The sequence below is a fragment of the Melozone crissalis genome, unplaced genomic scaffold, assembly GCF_028551555.1.
Source record: "Melozone crissalis strain CALT ecotype California unplaced genomic scaffold, PUWL_Pcris_2 ptg000027l_1, whole genome shotgun sequence".
NCBI lineage: Eukaryota > Metazoa > Chordata > Aves > Passeriformes > Passerellidae > Melozone > Melozone crissalis.
This window is the reverse complement of record NW_026535805.1, coordinates 34,936,484-34,951,660: the sequence shown is the minus strand read 5'-3', so window position 1 is coordinate 34,951,660 and position 15,177 is coordinate 34,936,484. Positions and strand designations below refer to the sequence as shown.

At 42.7% G+C, this 15,177-nt stretch overlaps 1 protein-coding gene across 1 annotated transcript in view; it reads right to left on the bottom strand.

Annotated features, from left to right (window-relative positions):
• PHACTR2 (phosphatase and actin regulator 2) overlaps positions 1-11,629 on the bottom strand; it is a 104,136-nt gene extending 92,507 nt beyond the window's left edge. Inside the window, exon 1 of the mRNA XM_054279735.1 lies at positions 11,250-11,629. Coding sequence (XP_054135710.1) covers positions 11,250-11,262 — 13 coding nt within the window. The 5' untranslated portion in view covers positions 11,263-11,629. The remainder of the gene's footprint in view (positions 1-11,249) is intronic.
• Between the last annotated feature and the right edge of the window lie 3,548 nt (positions 11,630-15,177).

Here is a 15,177-nt window from a genome sequence, read left to right as displayed (position 1 = left end):
CACGTATTGCAGCTCCCTGCCTCCCTGCCATACTCACACCCCTCCTATACACACAGGAAAGATGCACCTAGCACAGCATTCTCTCTCTGAGAGCCTCCAAACACTGCAAACTCTCCACAGGGTCCAGGCAGGGGCTTCACCCATGCGAGTCAGTCCTGCACACGCTGAGGAGTGCATTGGTGTGCTTGGGAATCATCTTTGTTCCTTTGTGTTTGCAATGTCTCTTGACCTGCATAGAGCACGTGGTGCAGCCATCCATAAATATCATGAGAACGCAGCTTGTTCTATAAATGAGCACATCATGGAATTTGATTTAGTACAATGAAATAGGAGGAAAATATTGGGAGCAAAGTGGAAATGTTCATGTGCTTAAGAGTGGTAAATGTCTTGGACTAGTCACCTTTGACAGAGCAAAAGCTGAAATAGGTTAGGGGCCACTTGTCAGCTACGGGAAGTCCTTTCATACCTGTGTAAAGAATCTCTAATTTCTCACATTTGGGTTGAGACGATGTGACCAGGGAGTTGGCAAGCAGGCAAATCATGGAGCATGTGAAAATTTTCATTGCTTTTTCCCTTAGCTGAGAAGAAGCCAAGTTTGATACAGGTAAATGTTGTCTTACAATTTTGTTTCTTTCCTAGAAACCAAGCTAATATCTCCCCTACTCCCCCCTCCAAATAGTATGAGACAGCCAGTGGGTGATCCCTGTTGGCAGCAATCTAAATCAGCAATGCATGCATTGAACTGACTCAGAAGCCTAAGAAAAACCCTGAATTTGAGCACAGCAACCTACTTTCATGGCATCAGTTGCAGAACTAGAGCTCTGGTGCACAGTGCAGAGCAAGATAAAGGGAAGTACAGAGCGTAAGCACTCCAAATTCCTCTGCAAAGCCATGGGAAAGCTTCATGGTTGCCAAGCTACTAATATCTTCAAAATACTTTTTTTTTTCCTTTTTTATTCTGCCTGTAATACACTATGACTGTGAAAATGGAGAGAAGGAAAAAAAATTTAAAAATAAAAATAAAAAAATATAATAAAAAAGAAAACCTCAATCATGCAGATTCACACAGAGCATGCAGACCAGCATGAAAATGTGAAAGTGAAGGGGACCACAGTAGCTATGGGGACCAATCCAACAGAGTAGCAGACAATAGGTTCTTTGCTGTGGGATCACCACTTTTGCATCCTGTGGGCACTTGGGTGCTTTCCTGAGAAGCTGTAAAAGGCAAATGTGTAAAAGACTGGTGTGGTGTGCCAGAAGCAGAGAAAAGGAAAGCCTGAGGTCACACAACTCCATCCACCCTGTGCTGAGAAGTTTATTTGTGGTGCTTTTTCAGGCAAGCACTTATCAGCTGTCATGGTGGCAATCCCCTTCTCCATTAGCAGTCTGATCAAATGCATGAGGTTGCACTTATTGCCCTGGGGGAAAAGCTTAAAGGCAGAGCAGAGGAAAAGGAGATCCTGGCAAGAGGCAATAATGACCCTAAAGTGTAGTTAAATGCTGATCTGGGAAGGATTTTGACTCCTGCCTTCACCTTGCTCACCCTGAGAGTGCTCCTTTGAAATGGATGCGCACCCTATTTGCACCTGAAAGATGTACACAAACTCTAACACTGGTAGAGCTGCCTGCTCTACCAGGGGGAAAAAACTGAATTTGCCTTCAGAATTTAAAATTTTGTTTAAAAATACCCCGAAGAAGTCTAGCTGTGGTTGCAATCTTTTCCCCAAATTTGCAAGCCATTCCCCAAAGCAGCTAATTGCATTTCTGTCACAACAGGCAATGGGACTGTAGGGAGAAGCAGACTTCAAGGCTTCACTGATGCACACACAGCATTACTAGTGCAGTGGAGAAACACCACCCTCAGAAAAGTGTTCTCAGACCATAGCTGCACAAACTGCCCCCTTGGCTTGAGTGGCATATCACTGGCTTCTTCACCTGCAGTGCAGAGTAAAGCAGGAGGCAGGCCACCACCTGGGAGAGGAAGGGGACCCCACAATCATCCTTCTTATTCCTCCCTGGGAGAAGATAACATCCTGGGAAATAGCACTGGCTCTATTCTTTCTCCTCCAACAACTCAAAATAGGACTCCAATGGTGCTGAGCAGTGCCCCTAATTTGCCAGTTTGTACCTCCCTGCTCTTCCTTGCACTCAGGCTTCCTGAGACACAGATAAGAGAATCTACACAACACTCAGAGAACTTGAAGGTTTGCAAACATGGCAGAAACTTGTGTGAAAATGAAGAGCTTTGTGTAGAGCTACTGCATCTCCTCTAGTGCTTGAATTAAAGAATTGTCTCGGTGTGACAACATCCACAGCTAAAACAAGGAACATTGATGAATGTTACATTATTTTGGGGACAATATAATAATATAATGCACTGCTCGTCACCCTCAGATGTTGCAAAATGAATTGTTCATCTTCAGGGACCTCAAAATCTTCCTCAAGACTTCATCACATTTACTTTTGCCCTAGAACCTCCCACTTGTAGGTTAAAAAAAAGTATTTTTCCCCACTACCTAGACTATCTAACTTCAGGAACTGCTAAGATACTCTCACATGTCACTGTGTAACCTTCCCAAAGTTTCTAAATTAGACAGGTAATTCATCAGGGTGAATAGCACCTCCAAAAGCATGGGCAGGGGTAGGTCTGAGGCCTGACTGCACCAGTTAAGAGCACAGTGGTGAAAGATCCTCCACTAGAACTAGAACTAAAACTGGAACTAGAGTTAGAACTGGAACTAGAATTAGAACTAGAGCTAGAGCTAGAACAGCTGTGTCCTGAGCAGGATGCTGGCAGGTGTAAGACCCTGCATCCCACCTCACCCCAGCTGGTCACCAGTCAGGGTCCAGCCCCCAGTGCTGATGTGGCTGTGATTTTTAGGGGCTCACATTAATGTCTGCTGGCACCACACCACACCATGCCACACAACACCACACCACACCACACCCTGTCACCCAGAGCAGATGGCCTTTGCAGGGTACCAAAGGAGAGAACAAACAAACAAAACACCCCATTGCTGAGTTTTGCAGAAACACTGAGAAAAGCAGACTCTACCATGGCTTCCCATTTCCCTTTTAACCGCAAAGCCATCGTTGTTCCTAAATTCTGTGGTGCTTTATGCCTCTTGAAGCCACTCATGCCAAAGTAAACAGCTACTTCAACCTCTCATGGGCGCCTTAAGCTGTTTGGTAGGAAATGCATGTTTGTGCCTTACAGAAGGCACATAATACATTACAATCACTGTGCTAAGTGACACTAACTGGGGGATTTGAAAGTTACGTTTGGCAACCTGCCCTTACTGTGCTCTAATTATTCCTTAATATCCCAATTTAAGGGCAGCATATTGGCCCCATTTATAAATTGTCTGGCTTCTATGAGTTTGTGTCACAGAATTAATGTTGAACAGTTTTCAGATTCTTTATAGAAAACTGCTGATTGTGTATTGCCTGACAAAGCAAAATGTCTCCATTAGAATAATGAGTTATTGTAAATATCGTAGTATTAAGGCTGACTATTCTGGGTATTAAAAATGCATGGAAAAAAACCATTGTAAAAAGTGTTATGTGAGCTGTCATAATTTGTCAGTTTAATATCTTTGTCATTTGCATTTCTTTTTAAAATGCCAAGAGCAATTAAACCTTATCTCACCGGTAGAAGTTGCCAAATTTCACTTGAAATTAAACCAGAATAATGCGTCATGTTAGTTATTTTAATAATATTAATCAATAAAAACAGAAACAGAAAAGAGAAGAAAAAGGAGCCATACAACAACTGCAGCTACAAAAAAAGCAGCTAAAATATATAGTCTGTTTTTGTGATAAAATCACAGTCATGAGCTCCATAGGCTTCTTCCATCAACAAACCATTTTCCCTGACAGTAGGGCTATAACAAAATCTTGCTGAACTATGATTTAAATGTCAATAAACAGCTCCCAGCAGCACAAATTTTATGCCTGAGATCGCCATATTTTCAGTTCATCTCTCCACATGGTTACCAGGCAAGCCTCCATAATAAAATACCCCTTGTTTTTTGGACTGACTCAAGTCCCAGTGAGAAAGACAGAAGGGACTTGTGAGTCAGCAGGAGCTGGAGCTGGGATGAATCGATCACAACTTTGTCTCCTGTGGAAATACCAGCTGCTGTCATATTTCTGTTGGAACTACATTGTGCATGCCTTCTAGCAATGGTCAAGCCATGGGTGAAAAAATTGTTTCTGGGATTGTCTCCCACTGTGCCTGCCTCTCTACAGAGACATAGGGTTGACTTTATCATGAAATATTCTGTTGCTTTTCAGAAATACATTTAAAGGGAATTTCCCATACAATAAGTTTTAAAATAAGCAATCTCTGGTTTCTACATTACAGAAAAAGCGCTGCAGAGAAAATTAAGCAAATATTTGGCCCTGGCCAATTCATTTTCTCCTAGACCTTTGCTTTCTTTGAAAATTGGATGTTAAGAGGGACCCAATTCTTCACTCAGGTTCACTATTTGACTCATATATTTCCAGCAACTCAATACCTCATTGCTGACAAGCCTGGGTTAAGTTTATCTCCTCTGGGAGGAAAGCAGACAAGTCACCCCTTCTTGTCTCCTTTGCAGGAAGTTCCTGTGCTGGTACCACTGCCCCCAGGGTGCTTGGAGAGGATGCTTCTGTACAAGTGTCAATACAAACCCCAGCACCCTCCCAGTATCTGCAGTTCAAATGGATGTGGCTATGTAGGGGGATAGAATATAAGAAAATAAAAATAGTGTAGAAAGTAATCTTACCCCTAAGGAGTTGCAGCTGGGCCAATTAGCAAAGATTAGGAATAGGCCTGACTTTTAACAGGCCACAGCTGTAACCAGAGAGAAGAAGAGTGCTATAAAAGAGTGGGGTGGCTGCTTGAGAAGGGAACTGGAGTCAGTTGGCTGCTTTGTGAAGAAGAGTCAGTGCTCTGAGGAGCTGTCCATGAGAAAACACCAAGAATGTATGAAACTTTTGTAATAAGGAGACAACACTATGGAACCTCTGCAATAAGATCACAACAGCTGTTTCCTTCTTCCTGCATCTCCAGCAGCAAATGGGACATCCCTTCTGGTGCGGCACTGTGCCCAGAGTCAGGCACACACAGCTCTGTGGGTGCAGGATAACAAATCCATTTGCCCAGTCTTCTCCAGCACCCTGCCTCTCCATGGGCACCAGCTGGGGACACTCACTTTGCCCTGGGGACCTTCACACCCACCCTGGCCCCACTTGCCAGCAAGAATGATGAGACACAAACTCAGCAGTTTTATTCAGGATTTGCTCCTGTCTGCTGGGAGAAGGTTGCTGGGTATTCTTATAGTCCTAAGCTACTTACAGTTTCCAATTATACCTCAGGAAGAAGTCTCGTAAACGTTTTATGTGAAAATATAAAAAGGCTTAAATAGTGAGACAAAGGGAGGGAAAAAATAGAGAAAGTGAGGATTTTTTTGGTAAAATTCCATCCAGTCTACTTTTTAAACCCATAGAAGTACCCCTGCAAGTCACCCCACAATTAAGTATCACATTTCATGAAAGACTCACTGTTAGAGACAATGAATGATGGTGAAACAGCAGCAGACTAGATCCTTATTATCAGCCACCAGCTCTTTGATCATGCAATCTTGCTTTCCCCCTTGTCACTCTCTTCCAGCCCCCTCAGTTTTGGGGTTCAAAGCCCCTGGAACACAGGCTGTTTTTCTTGGAAATATTTGTGCCTGTGCCTCTTAACACAACCTTTCCTTGTCTGGACTGATTTCTTGTACTGTCAAAATAATTGGCTCCTGCAATTTTGGTTTCATCCTTGCTATAAGCATACGGAGAAGTGCTGCCTCTCAAACTTGGATTACTACTTCTGTGCACAGCACTTGCTTCTTCACCATAGGTGGCAGTGATGATCCAGAGTGCAGAACAGAGGTCTGAAAGGCAGCAGGCCAAAAATGCCACACAACCAGCAGATGTAAACATAAGGCATGAACTCAGAACCAGATGGTTTGATGCTTGCCAGCTTTTACCAGAAAAAAATAATCATAAATTATTTGTAAGTAAAATCAGTGTTATCCCATCTCTCCAAACCAGCTAGAGTTCATGCTGCTTCTCCATAAGAAGCACTGCAGCAACTGGAATCATTGCTTAAAATATCATGAGTGTGTGTCAGCACAGTGGAACCACAGCATTTCTAGCTAAAGAAAACCCTTTGAAGGAGGGTGGGTGGACTATCTCCACATTAGAAGGTGCTCCATCATTTTGGTGCTGCATGACGTTTGGCTACCTCTAGTGCAAGTTCCTATGTAGTCATTCTATGCGCTATGCGTATATAAAGACTTGAAATTAACACAGGGAGCAGCAGCATCACAAGGAAGTTTAATCCTCACAGAAATTCTTTCCAAGGTCATGGATTTATAAGCACACTATGCCAACTCCTGGGTAAAGGGGCAATAAGCCATGAATAGTATTCTAAAATTACAACAAGAAGAAATTCAACTTTCTGGCAGACAGTGACCTGTGATACACTAGTGTTCACTTCAGCCAGGGCATGGGTGAAAATAGGAGGCAAATTAGAATACACCATGTAGTATAAAGGAGTTGCTTATTGCTTTTTACTTTATTTCTCATGAGCAGACAATTTTGTGATCTATAGAACATGCCAAATGGACCAATAAAAGAAACATGGCATGGATAGCCCCATTTACATAAGAGTGGGACAGAGAGAGGAGGTACTGTTGTCCCCTCTAAAAACACCTTCACACTTGGGGAGAACATGGACAAGGCGCCATCAAAGATCAAAACAGAAGCTGCCACAGGATGTGACTGGTTTTGCCACTGGAGTTGGGAATTGTCTCAAGGGCTCACAGACCTGTGGTGACACTGCTGCCGTCTCCATTGCAAGTGGTTTTGTTTAATGGGTTTCCTAATTCATAGGGACAATTCAGACAGCTTAAGCCTTAGGTGGCCAAAGGATTTCAGAGCCCTTTATGGGCAACAAATGAACCTTACAACTCACTGAGATTGTTATCTAGCCTAGTTCTGCACACAGATCAGCTCAGCTACATCAGAGGTTTTTGAACACTATGAATTGATGAGAAATCAGGATGATAAGCTGAAATCCCCCTCCCAGTTTTGTTCTTCTGCCTGTTTTTCTTTCTCCTCTGTATTTTAGAAATATGTACCCTGTTTGCCTCAAAATAACAGATAAGACATAACAAAGAGTCTGTAAGGTCAAAACCTCAACAAGCATTCAATCCCAGCAGTCATACTGAGTGCTAAATAGGTCCTATTGACTTATGGAAAGACAAAAATGACCACTTACTTCAAAAGCAAGGGAATTTCCATCCACAAATGGTTTCCTGTGTCTCTTACCCTTCCTGTGAATACATGATGTCATACAGAAGGCTAAACTGGTCACTTGCTATCCTTCCCACCCCACAGTATTTCAGGCTTAAAGTTAAATTCTCACTTCAGTGGAAAGCTCTAAGTTTCACTATAGTTCAAATATAAAGTTTGATGTTGCTGCTGGATATTCCTCAGAGATGGGCTATACAACAGAGAAGACCTCCAGTCCCCTTAAAACACATTTTTTACTTGAAGGCATAGCCTGCAGCCACAGCTGCAGAACCTACATAATTCAGGGTAACAATTAACCACAGCTAGCTCATTACTGCTAAAATAATATTTCAAGTGCAAAGAAGTCATATAAATCCCCAAGAAACATGAAACAAGGCCTCCTGGTTTTGTTCACTACTGGTATGGTATGCATGACACAGGACCTCACCACGGTGCCATTCACCCCCATGAGATTCCTCCCCCAGGCCTTTGGCACCTCACACTGGCATTCTTCTTGGTAAGAATGGGTGCAGCTGACCAGGAGCTCTGGGGGAAGGGATGTTGCTGATCTCACTCCTTAAAGGAAATCCTCCCCCAAATGCATCACTTGGGAGCACTTCTGTTTCCACAGCTTCTTTCTTCCTGCCACTCCAAGTTTCTTGCTGGTTTTATACTTGCTTTCTCACCCCCCCCCCCCCCCCCCCCGCTCTACCCCACAAGTTATTTCCAAACCTTCCTATTTTTTAAAAATGAGTTTTGTTACATCACTGCTGTCCCCAGGCCTGATGTGTTTGCCCACAGTCGATGTGTGCAGCAAAGCTGGAGCCCAGGACCTGGCAGTGGAGGCTGCTGGCTGCCCTCCCCTGCCCAGAGCAGCAGGCAGCCTTGCAGCTGAATTTATGTCTGGATACCTGCAGACAGCCTGTCACAAACAGCTGATGCCAAAATAGGCAAAAAACACAACTAGAACTGTCCTGTTGTGCCCTACACAGATGGATGAATATTTTATTGTTATTCCAGGAAAGGCTTTTAAAAGAACACACGAGACAACAATTATGTGGAGTTGTCTCGGTACACAGAATAAAAATAAGAGCAATCTAACACTTAAAGGAAAGGACTTTTAAAATGAACGCATTGTTTCTAAACTCCACAAAATGGCATCAACCATAGCAGCTAAAAATGTATGCAGGTGACTTATTAGCAACACCGATCTTTTTAAATGACAGTTTTGGCCATAAAATAATTTTAATGATGGCAGAGGAGAAGAGTGATGAATTACAGAGATATTTCTGTTATGCAGAGCAGAAGATGGAGTTTTGCCCAACAATTATCCACGGTCTGACTTTGAAACTCTCTTCAGCAGCTTGATGAGTTTAATAACAGAGGCCTGATTCACTGACACTGATACTAAATTGTTATTTCTAACACTCAGTAGCTAAAACACGCAGCTTTGCTAATATTCTGCAGTTCTGCATTGCCAGAAATAGCATCTCTCCAGGAAGAATTCGGGCAGGTATCCAGTTTATATACATCAGTGTGTTTACATTTTAGTTGGCAGACTGCTGAAGAACAAATTGATCAGGCAGTTGGGCTTAGGCATGCAAATAATCCTGCTGCTCTGTGATCTCATAAGTGCCCAGATGACACCACAAGGGTTTTCAAAGGTGCTCTCCCATCCCTCCAGATGTCTGAGGGACAGGACAGATATACAGAAGTATTCAGCTGCACAGTCCCCACACTGGCCTCCCAGTTAGAGATCATGAGCCCTAAACATTCCTCTACAGACCTGGCTGTGTTTACCCAGCACCCTGTGGGCTCTTTGGAAATGATGTATTCCCAATACCACTCAAAGTATGGAAGTGGCAGGACTCTTAGAAGAGCTGCCTGGAGAAGGGGGAGTGTTCATAGCCCACGTGGGGCTGAAGCCCTCTGGGGGTTTGGAGCAAGCTGACCACAGGCAGCAGGAAGATCACTGGTAACCATGGAAGAAACTCGCCTTACCCTCTGCTGTGATGTCTTCAATATGGCTTAGTTTCATCTATTTTTGGGTTGTTTGTTTTTTTTTTTTTAACAACTAGATTTTAGTTATTGTCTGAAAGATTATTTTAACCAATTTTAATGGTATATAGGTTGTTTTCTACAAAAGGAAAGCATCAGTCACTGTTTCCACATGTGAAAAAAATATATGGAGTTATTGAGCGAACTAATGTTGTAAGAAGTGTTGAGAATTGCTGCTAAGTTGTGCAGGCATCAAGTCTTACTTTAACTTTGTGCAGATAGTAACCAAACTGGATTCTTCCTTAGGACAAAAACCAGAAAACAACAGAAAAACCAAACAAAAAACCCCAATCAAACAACAAAAAAAAAGCCCCACACAGAGGAAAATCTGTTTCTATGGTTTTCAGACACTAGCTTCCCTCTTCATCCCCCCAAAACTGGCCTTTAAATAAATATGACTCATTCCAGAACAGATTCTTATAGCTGGATTAAAGTGGTATCTCCATCAAGTCTCCATTACTGTTAGTTGTTGATGCTGAGGAGTGTAAAAACCTGGAGGAATTAGCAGCTCTGCCTGCCAGGGTATCTCTTGCCCACAGACATTCTGTGTCAGAGAGCAGGAATCCTTCTCCTCCAGCAGAAAATTCTGCCTCGTCATGCAATATCAAACACAAGTCATTATCATTTATTATGTTAAGGCTTCCTAAAAGCTGGCCAAAGCACCAAGTGCAAAGAGTATTGCTAATCTTATTTATTTCCAGAAATGAACATTTTACTAGGACCATGCCAGGTTTTTTTTATATGCTAGCAGTGTAATTTTCCATGATGTTACATTTTAAATTCTAGATTTTTTTTTTTTTGGTCCTGGACTTTATAGAAATTAAGGCAGTAAGACCCTTTTATCTGTTTGTCACAGAAGTTTATAATGATACATGTGAGCTGAGAATGACCTGGACAGCTTAGCAGACATAAGCAAGAGTTTTGCTTCTACTATTTAAAAAAAAAAAAATCAAACCACCCACAACCTCCCAAAAGTCACCAAAACCTACCATAAAATAATCTTTGACACACACTGTAGAGGTGATTGTCACTTTTAAGGTCAACATTAGACAAATCTGACGAGCTGAGCAGGTTTCAAAGGGCACTGAATCTACTGCAGATACTCCTAATATATATTGCATTAGTACCAATAAATTTGTGAGGTCTTGACTTATTCAAGTTTCACAGCAGTTAAAGCAGCATGCAAAATAACTGTCCCAAAAAACTCTCTTTTTTCTCTGCCTCATGATACAAGGTAATGCAAAAGGGGAATGCAAATAATGCATTTCATCACCGATGTAAATGATGTGTGCTCCTCCTTAGAAATGGTGAAGTGCATTATTTGGGATGAAAATGCATGATCTAAAGTTGGAAGATCAAAGAAAATAAAAAGTGCAAATATATTCAGTATTTTATGTACCAAACATGAAAGAGAGTAAGGCATTATTCAGAGAAAACAGAGCCAGCTTAAAATGAGACAGATGGGAGCTAAACATTATCTACTTTTTGTTAGCTTTATTAGTTACCTATCCACACCTATTTCAAACTGTGAGAGATATTTCTTTCTGAAGTACACGCATTTTCCCTTCCTGCCACATTTCCTGCATATAGCTTCCAAAATAACACTGAATACCTTAAAAAGGCAGATCCTACATTACAGTTTAGGTTCACATTTCCAGGAAACGGAGCAGAAAAAAATCAGACTGTTAAGGGGTTAACAACTTAAGTGTGTCACATTTTAGACATAAAGATTTGCTTTAATAAAGGACATTTAAAAGAAAGAAGCCACAGAGGCTAAAGAAACACATCTCCTGCAGCAAGTGAGAGAGGATACAGACGAGCCCCGGAGCTGCACTAGGAATGAGGATCTGTTTTATTCCACTTACCGGTATTGTCCATTATTCCCTTTATTCCCTCTCGGCATTCAAAAAGCACAGTTCCCCAGAAAAGCAGCCGGCACGGTCTCGGGCTCACTAATGAAGCTGGCCGCCCTTCTCCTGGTTATTAGACCTTGCTGGCAGTCAGAGCATACTTCATGTACTGACTGCAGTAGACATCACCAGGAAATTTATATCTCCAAGGATGACAAACAGCCATTAGCTCCATTATAGGCTGATTAAGATTGTGTGAGCCTATCAAGTAGATACGTAAATCCCCCAGGGTTTTGCATCCATGGGGGGAAAACAAAAGAACTCCTAGCCTGTAATACTGAATATTTGTTTCTGAAAAGTAAAAGTAATGCTGACGAGGAGAGCTTTAATGGGCAGGAAGGCAAAACCTTAAATACAGAAGGGATTTATTACCGAGCAAAGGGCTGTTATTTATCAGTGACGCAACAGCAAAAGTTTTAAGGAGAAAAAAAAAGGGGGAGGAATCTGTGGCTGACAAAGTGTTAGGTTAGGCTACAATTTGAGCCATTAGCTTTGTCTGTGCTTTAAATCCTGCAAGTTCTGCACCTGATGTTCTCTACATCAGGTGTTCTCCTTTTTCTGAGAAACACAGTAGATGTGCTTATCTGTGAATGCATATCAATATATTAATTGCATGGAAACGTACATTATTATAGTGATCAAAGCTGAATGCAAGGAAAGGGTAAAAAGTAACTACAGGGCTTTACTTCTTTTAAAGTCAAAGTAAAAAACACTGGATGCTGGAGGGATTGGGCTCAGCAAAATCTGAGTGACCTGCTGAAATGAAGAGGTATTAATTCTGAATTTTCCATATCACCTAAGACTCTGAAGAACAGGCTTTTCCCCCACAGAAGTAAACAAACTAACAAACAAACAAGGTATAGACTCATAAAAATTCCCTTGTACCAGGATATTAGGGTTTCATCCCCTGTTTTGGAACTGATTGCTGTGTAATCCTAAACTAGGCATTCTGTGCCCCAATGTTTGCTCAGTGGTGACAGGGGCACCATCACACACATGGCCTTTAGTGAAACAGAATGCCACAAAGTACTGACACTTCATAAATGCTGCACAGTATTTTCTCAGTATTCGTACCTTCCATTAGATAATTCGCTCCAATCCTCTTTATTGCAATGGAGAAGAAGGAATACAGGTTTTTTATGTCTCCTTTATATTGACCCTCTGCCTCACAGCATCACATGAGCAACAAAATATATTTTAAATTCATCGCCCCTTAAACGTGCTTTTGATGTAATCTGTCTTTTAAAATTTTTAAATAAAAAGAGTGTTGCAACCCTGATCTATTTACACTGATTAAGAAATGGAAAGAATCAATGGCTGAGAGCTAAAATCATCAGCAAGAATGGAGAATATCTAGGGCACACTGGATATATTTTGTATTTCCAGAAAGGAAGCGCTTGGAGGGCTAAGGAGAGACTAAAGATTAGAGATCTGTCACACTTCATATTAAGCTTCTATTTATAAGTGGCTTATGAAGAGCTTATAAAAAATAGAAGTTAGCATAAGCATGTTGCATTAGTACATGCCACAGATAGCTACTACCACACTAATACAAAGGGTTAAAGATGACCAGTAAGGAGCTTATTCATTTGCTAGATCCTGTATCAGTTAATGGCAATTGATTAATGTGCCAAATTGGGTAATTGGTTAATGTGCATTTGGTGAAATCTAGTTGCAGAGGAGCACTAAACTGGAGGCTGTGTGATGACCATCTGATAAAGGCAAGCACTTTTCTCCAGCCCCTCTGTGGGAAATAGCTGCCTTAGAGTGCTGGGTTCCTGCAGAAAAGAGAAAAAAGTGCAGGATCTTGGTGTGCCTTTAAAGTCCCATGAGTCCTGGAGAGAGCTAGGGGATGTACTGCAGCTCTGGCAGACTGCTCAGGAGAGAAAGGCAGAGGATTGTGCCCTTGTGCTAGGATGCTACTGCTCTACTATGGAGCCAACCCAGGGAACAGCAAGCTGCCTGTGTGAAAAGAAGAGATGGCTTGGTTTGGAGATGGGGCAGGGCAGAACTGCAAATGCTACAGGTGCCTGAGCTCAAACAGCACTGTGGGATGGTGACAAAGCCACTGCAGGGCAGAAGGACAGATATCTTAAACCCCACCAAGTATGCAAATATCTTGTGCTGACTAAAACTAAGAGAGGTTGGTTTTGAATCCAACTTGTTTGCTTTGAGTTTCACTGGAAGTTGGAAATGGGGAGCTGTGCACTTGAGAGGCCACCAGGCAAGGGTGCAGCTCTAGGAAACCAGTCCTGGCCCTTGTGGCTGGGGAATACAGCTGGGTAACTCCCCCTGCCAGAGACCCCAGAGGAAGATGCAAAGCTGCACCCACATAGACCTCAAGGAAGTGAAGAGCTCCAGACAGTGACTATTTCTATGTGCAGAGCACTCCGAGTGCGCATGCCATGGCTGAACCTCAGCTGCAGGGCAGGTGGCCTTCATGGTGTCCTACAGGGTGCTGGTCCCCCAGTCACACAGATGAGCAGACCTACAGGAGCACACCACAGCTCCCTTCCTGCCCACAACAGCTTGTGCCGTGCTCGCTTCCCACACCTCAGCTGTGAGGATAAACACCCTGGAGGTCGTGTGAGACCCCAGTGCAATGAAGGAGCCAATGAAGTCACTAACCCAGATAATCAGGGCCAGCCCCTGGAGAAGAAAGCATTGCAGGGTACATTAGTAGCACTGCTAATTACACAAACCCTAATGATCTGCTCTCCAATATACCTGATGTACACAGCCTGCTGCAGCAATGACATTTCCCTCCCAGGAAAATCAATGAGCATTCATGGAGGCACAGAAATCTGCCCAGGTAAGCAGCAAATAGAGAAATCAGGTAAACAGACACCTCAGTGCCGAGCCATCAAAAACACTTAGAGTTGACAAACCTGCAGAACCCATGGACAGCTTCAGCTGTGGTGTTTCCAATCATGACAGAGATGCCTAGGAACACATTTAGAAAATGTGAAATCTGGCTCTGTTCAGTGCACATTTGTCACTGCAAAGATCTGATTCTGTGAGATGCCATTTCGGGCAAAATGTTTCACTTCCCTTTCACTGTGTCTGTTCCTTCCCACACAGAAATCATCAGGCAGGTGTCTCTGGGATAAGCTCTACTTGTTTTTAGATGCTGTGGGTTTGAATAGTCATCGTCAATACTCTAAATAGACAACTTCATGCAATTCTTGTAAGTATCCACCAAGCCCCAGGGCAACAGCTGTGCGGAGTACAATGGGTCTGTAGCCCTCCAGAAGGTATTTCCTTCTCTGAAGTGCCTGTCCATGGTCACATTGCATGTCACAAAAGGTGAGGTGGTTTCACTGGGAGGGAAGGAAGGACACTTTGAGAAAGAAAGGGAATGACAGCAAAAGCTACAGACATATCCCAATATTTCAGTCAGTAACAGAGATTGATGCTTGTCACAATGTGGCTTTGGTCCTCAAGAACTGCACCAAAATCCAGAATTAGTAACATCTATAAATACAGAGTTGCTAGATACACATTCTTCAGGCTTTATGCGTATGAAAGCCGTCTCTGGTACACTCTTGAAAGTTGCTAGGCAAAAGGGAAAACCTCTTGAGGATATGCTGGGCAGTAAGCATGGAATAGGCTTCCCTGGGTAAGGGCTGAGGATTTGCCAAAGTGCAGAAGCAACCTCTAGCAGAAGCCTTCCCTAAGCCTCACTAACATTTCTCAGCAGTGTTGGGAAAAGGTTTTGCCTTTCCCTTGCCTTACAGAGGCAGAGGATTTGAGAGCAGGACAGTTACAAGGATGCTCTTTCCTGGGAAGAAGCTCCCGTTCAACCTGGAAACGTTGTTAATACCAGCTGTAAGTGCAGAGAGTGCTTTGTTTTGCCGAGCAAACAGCAGGAGCCTCTTGTTCC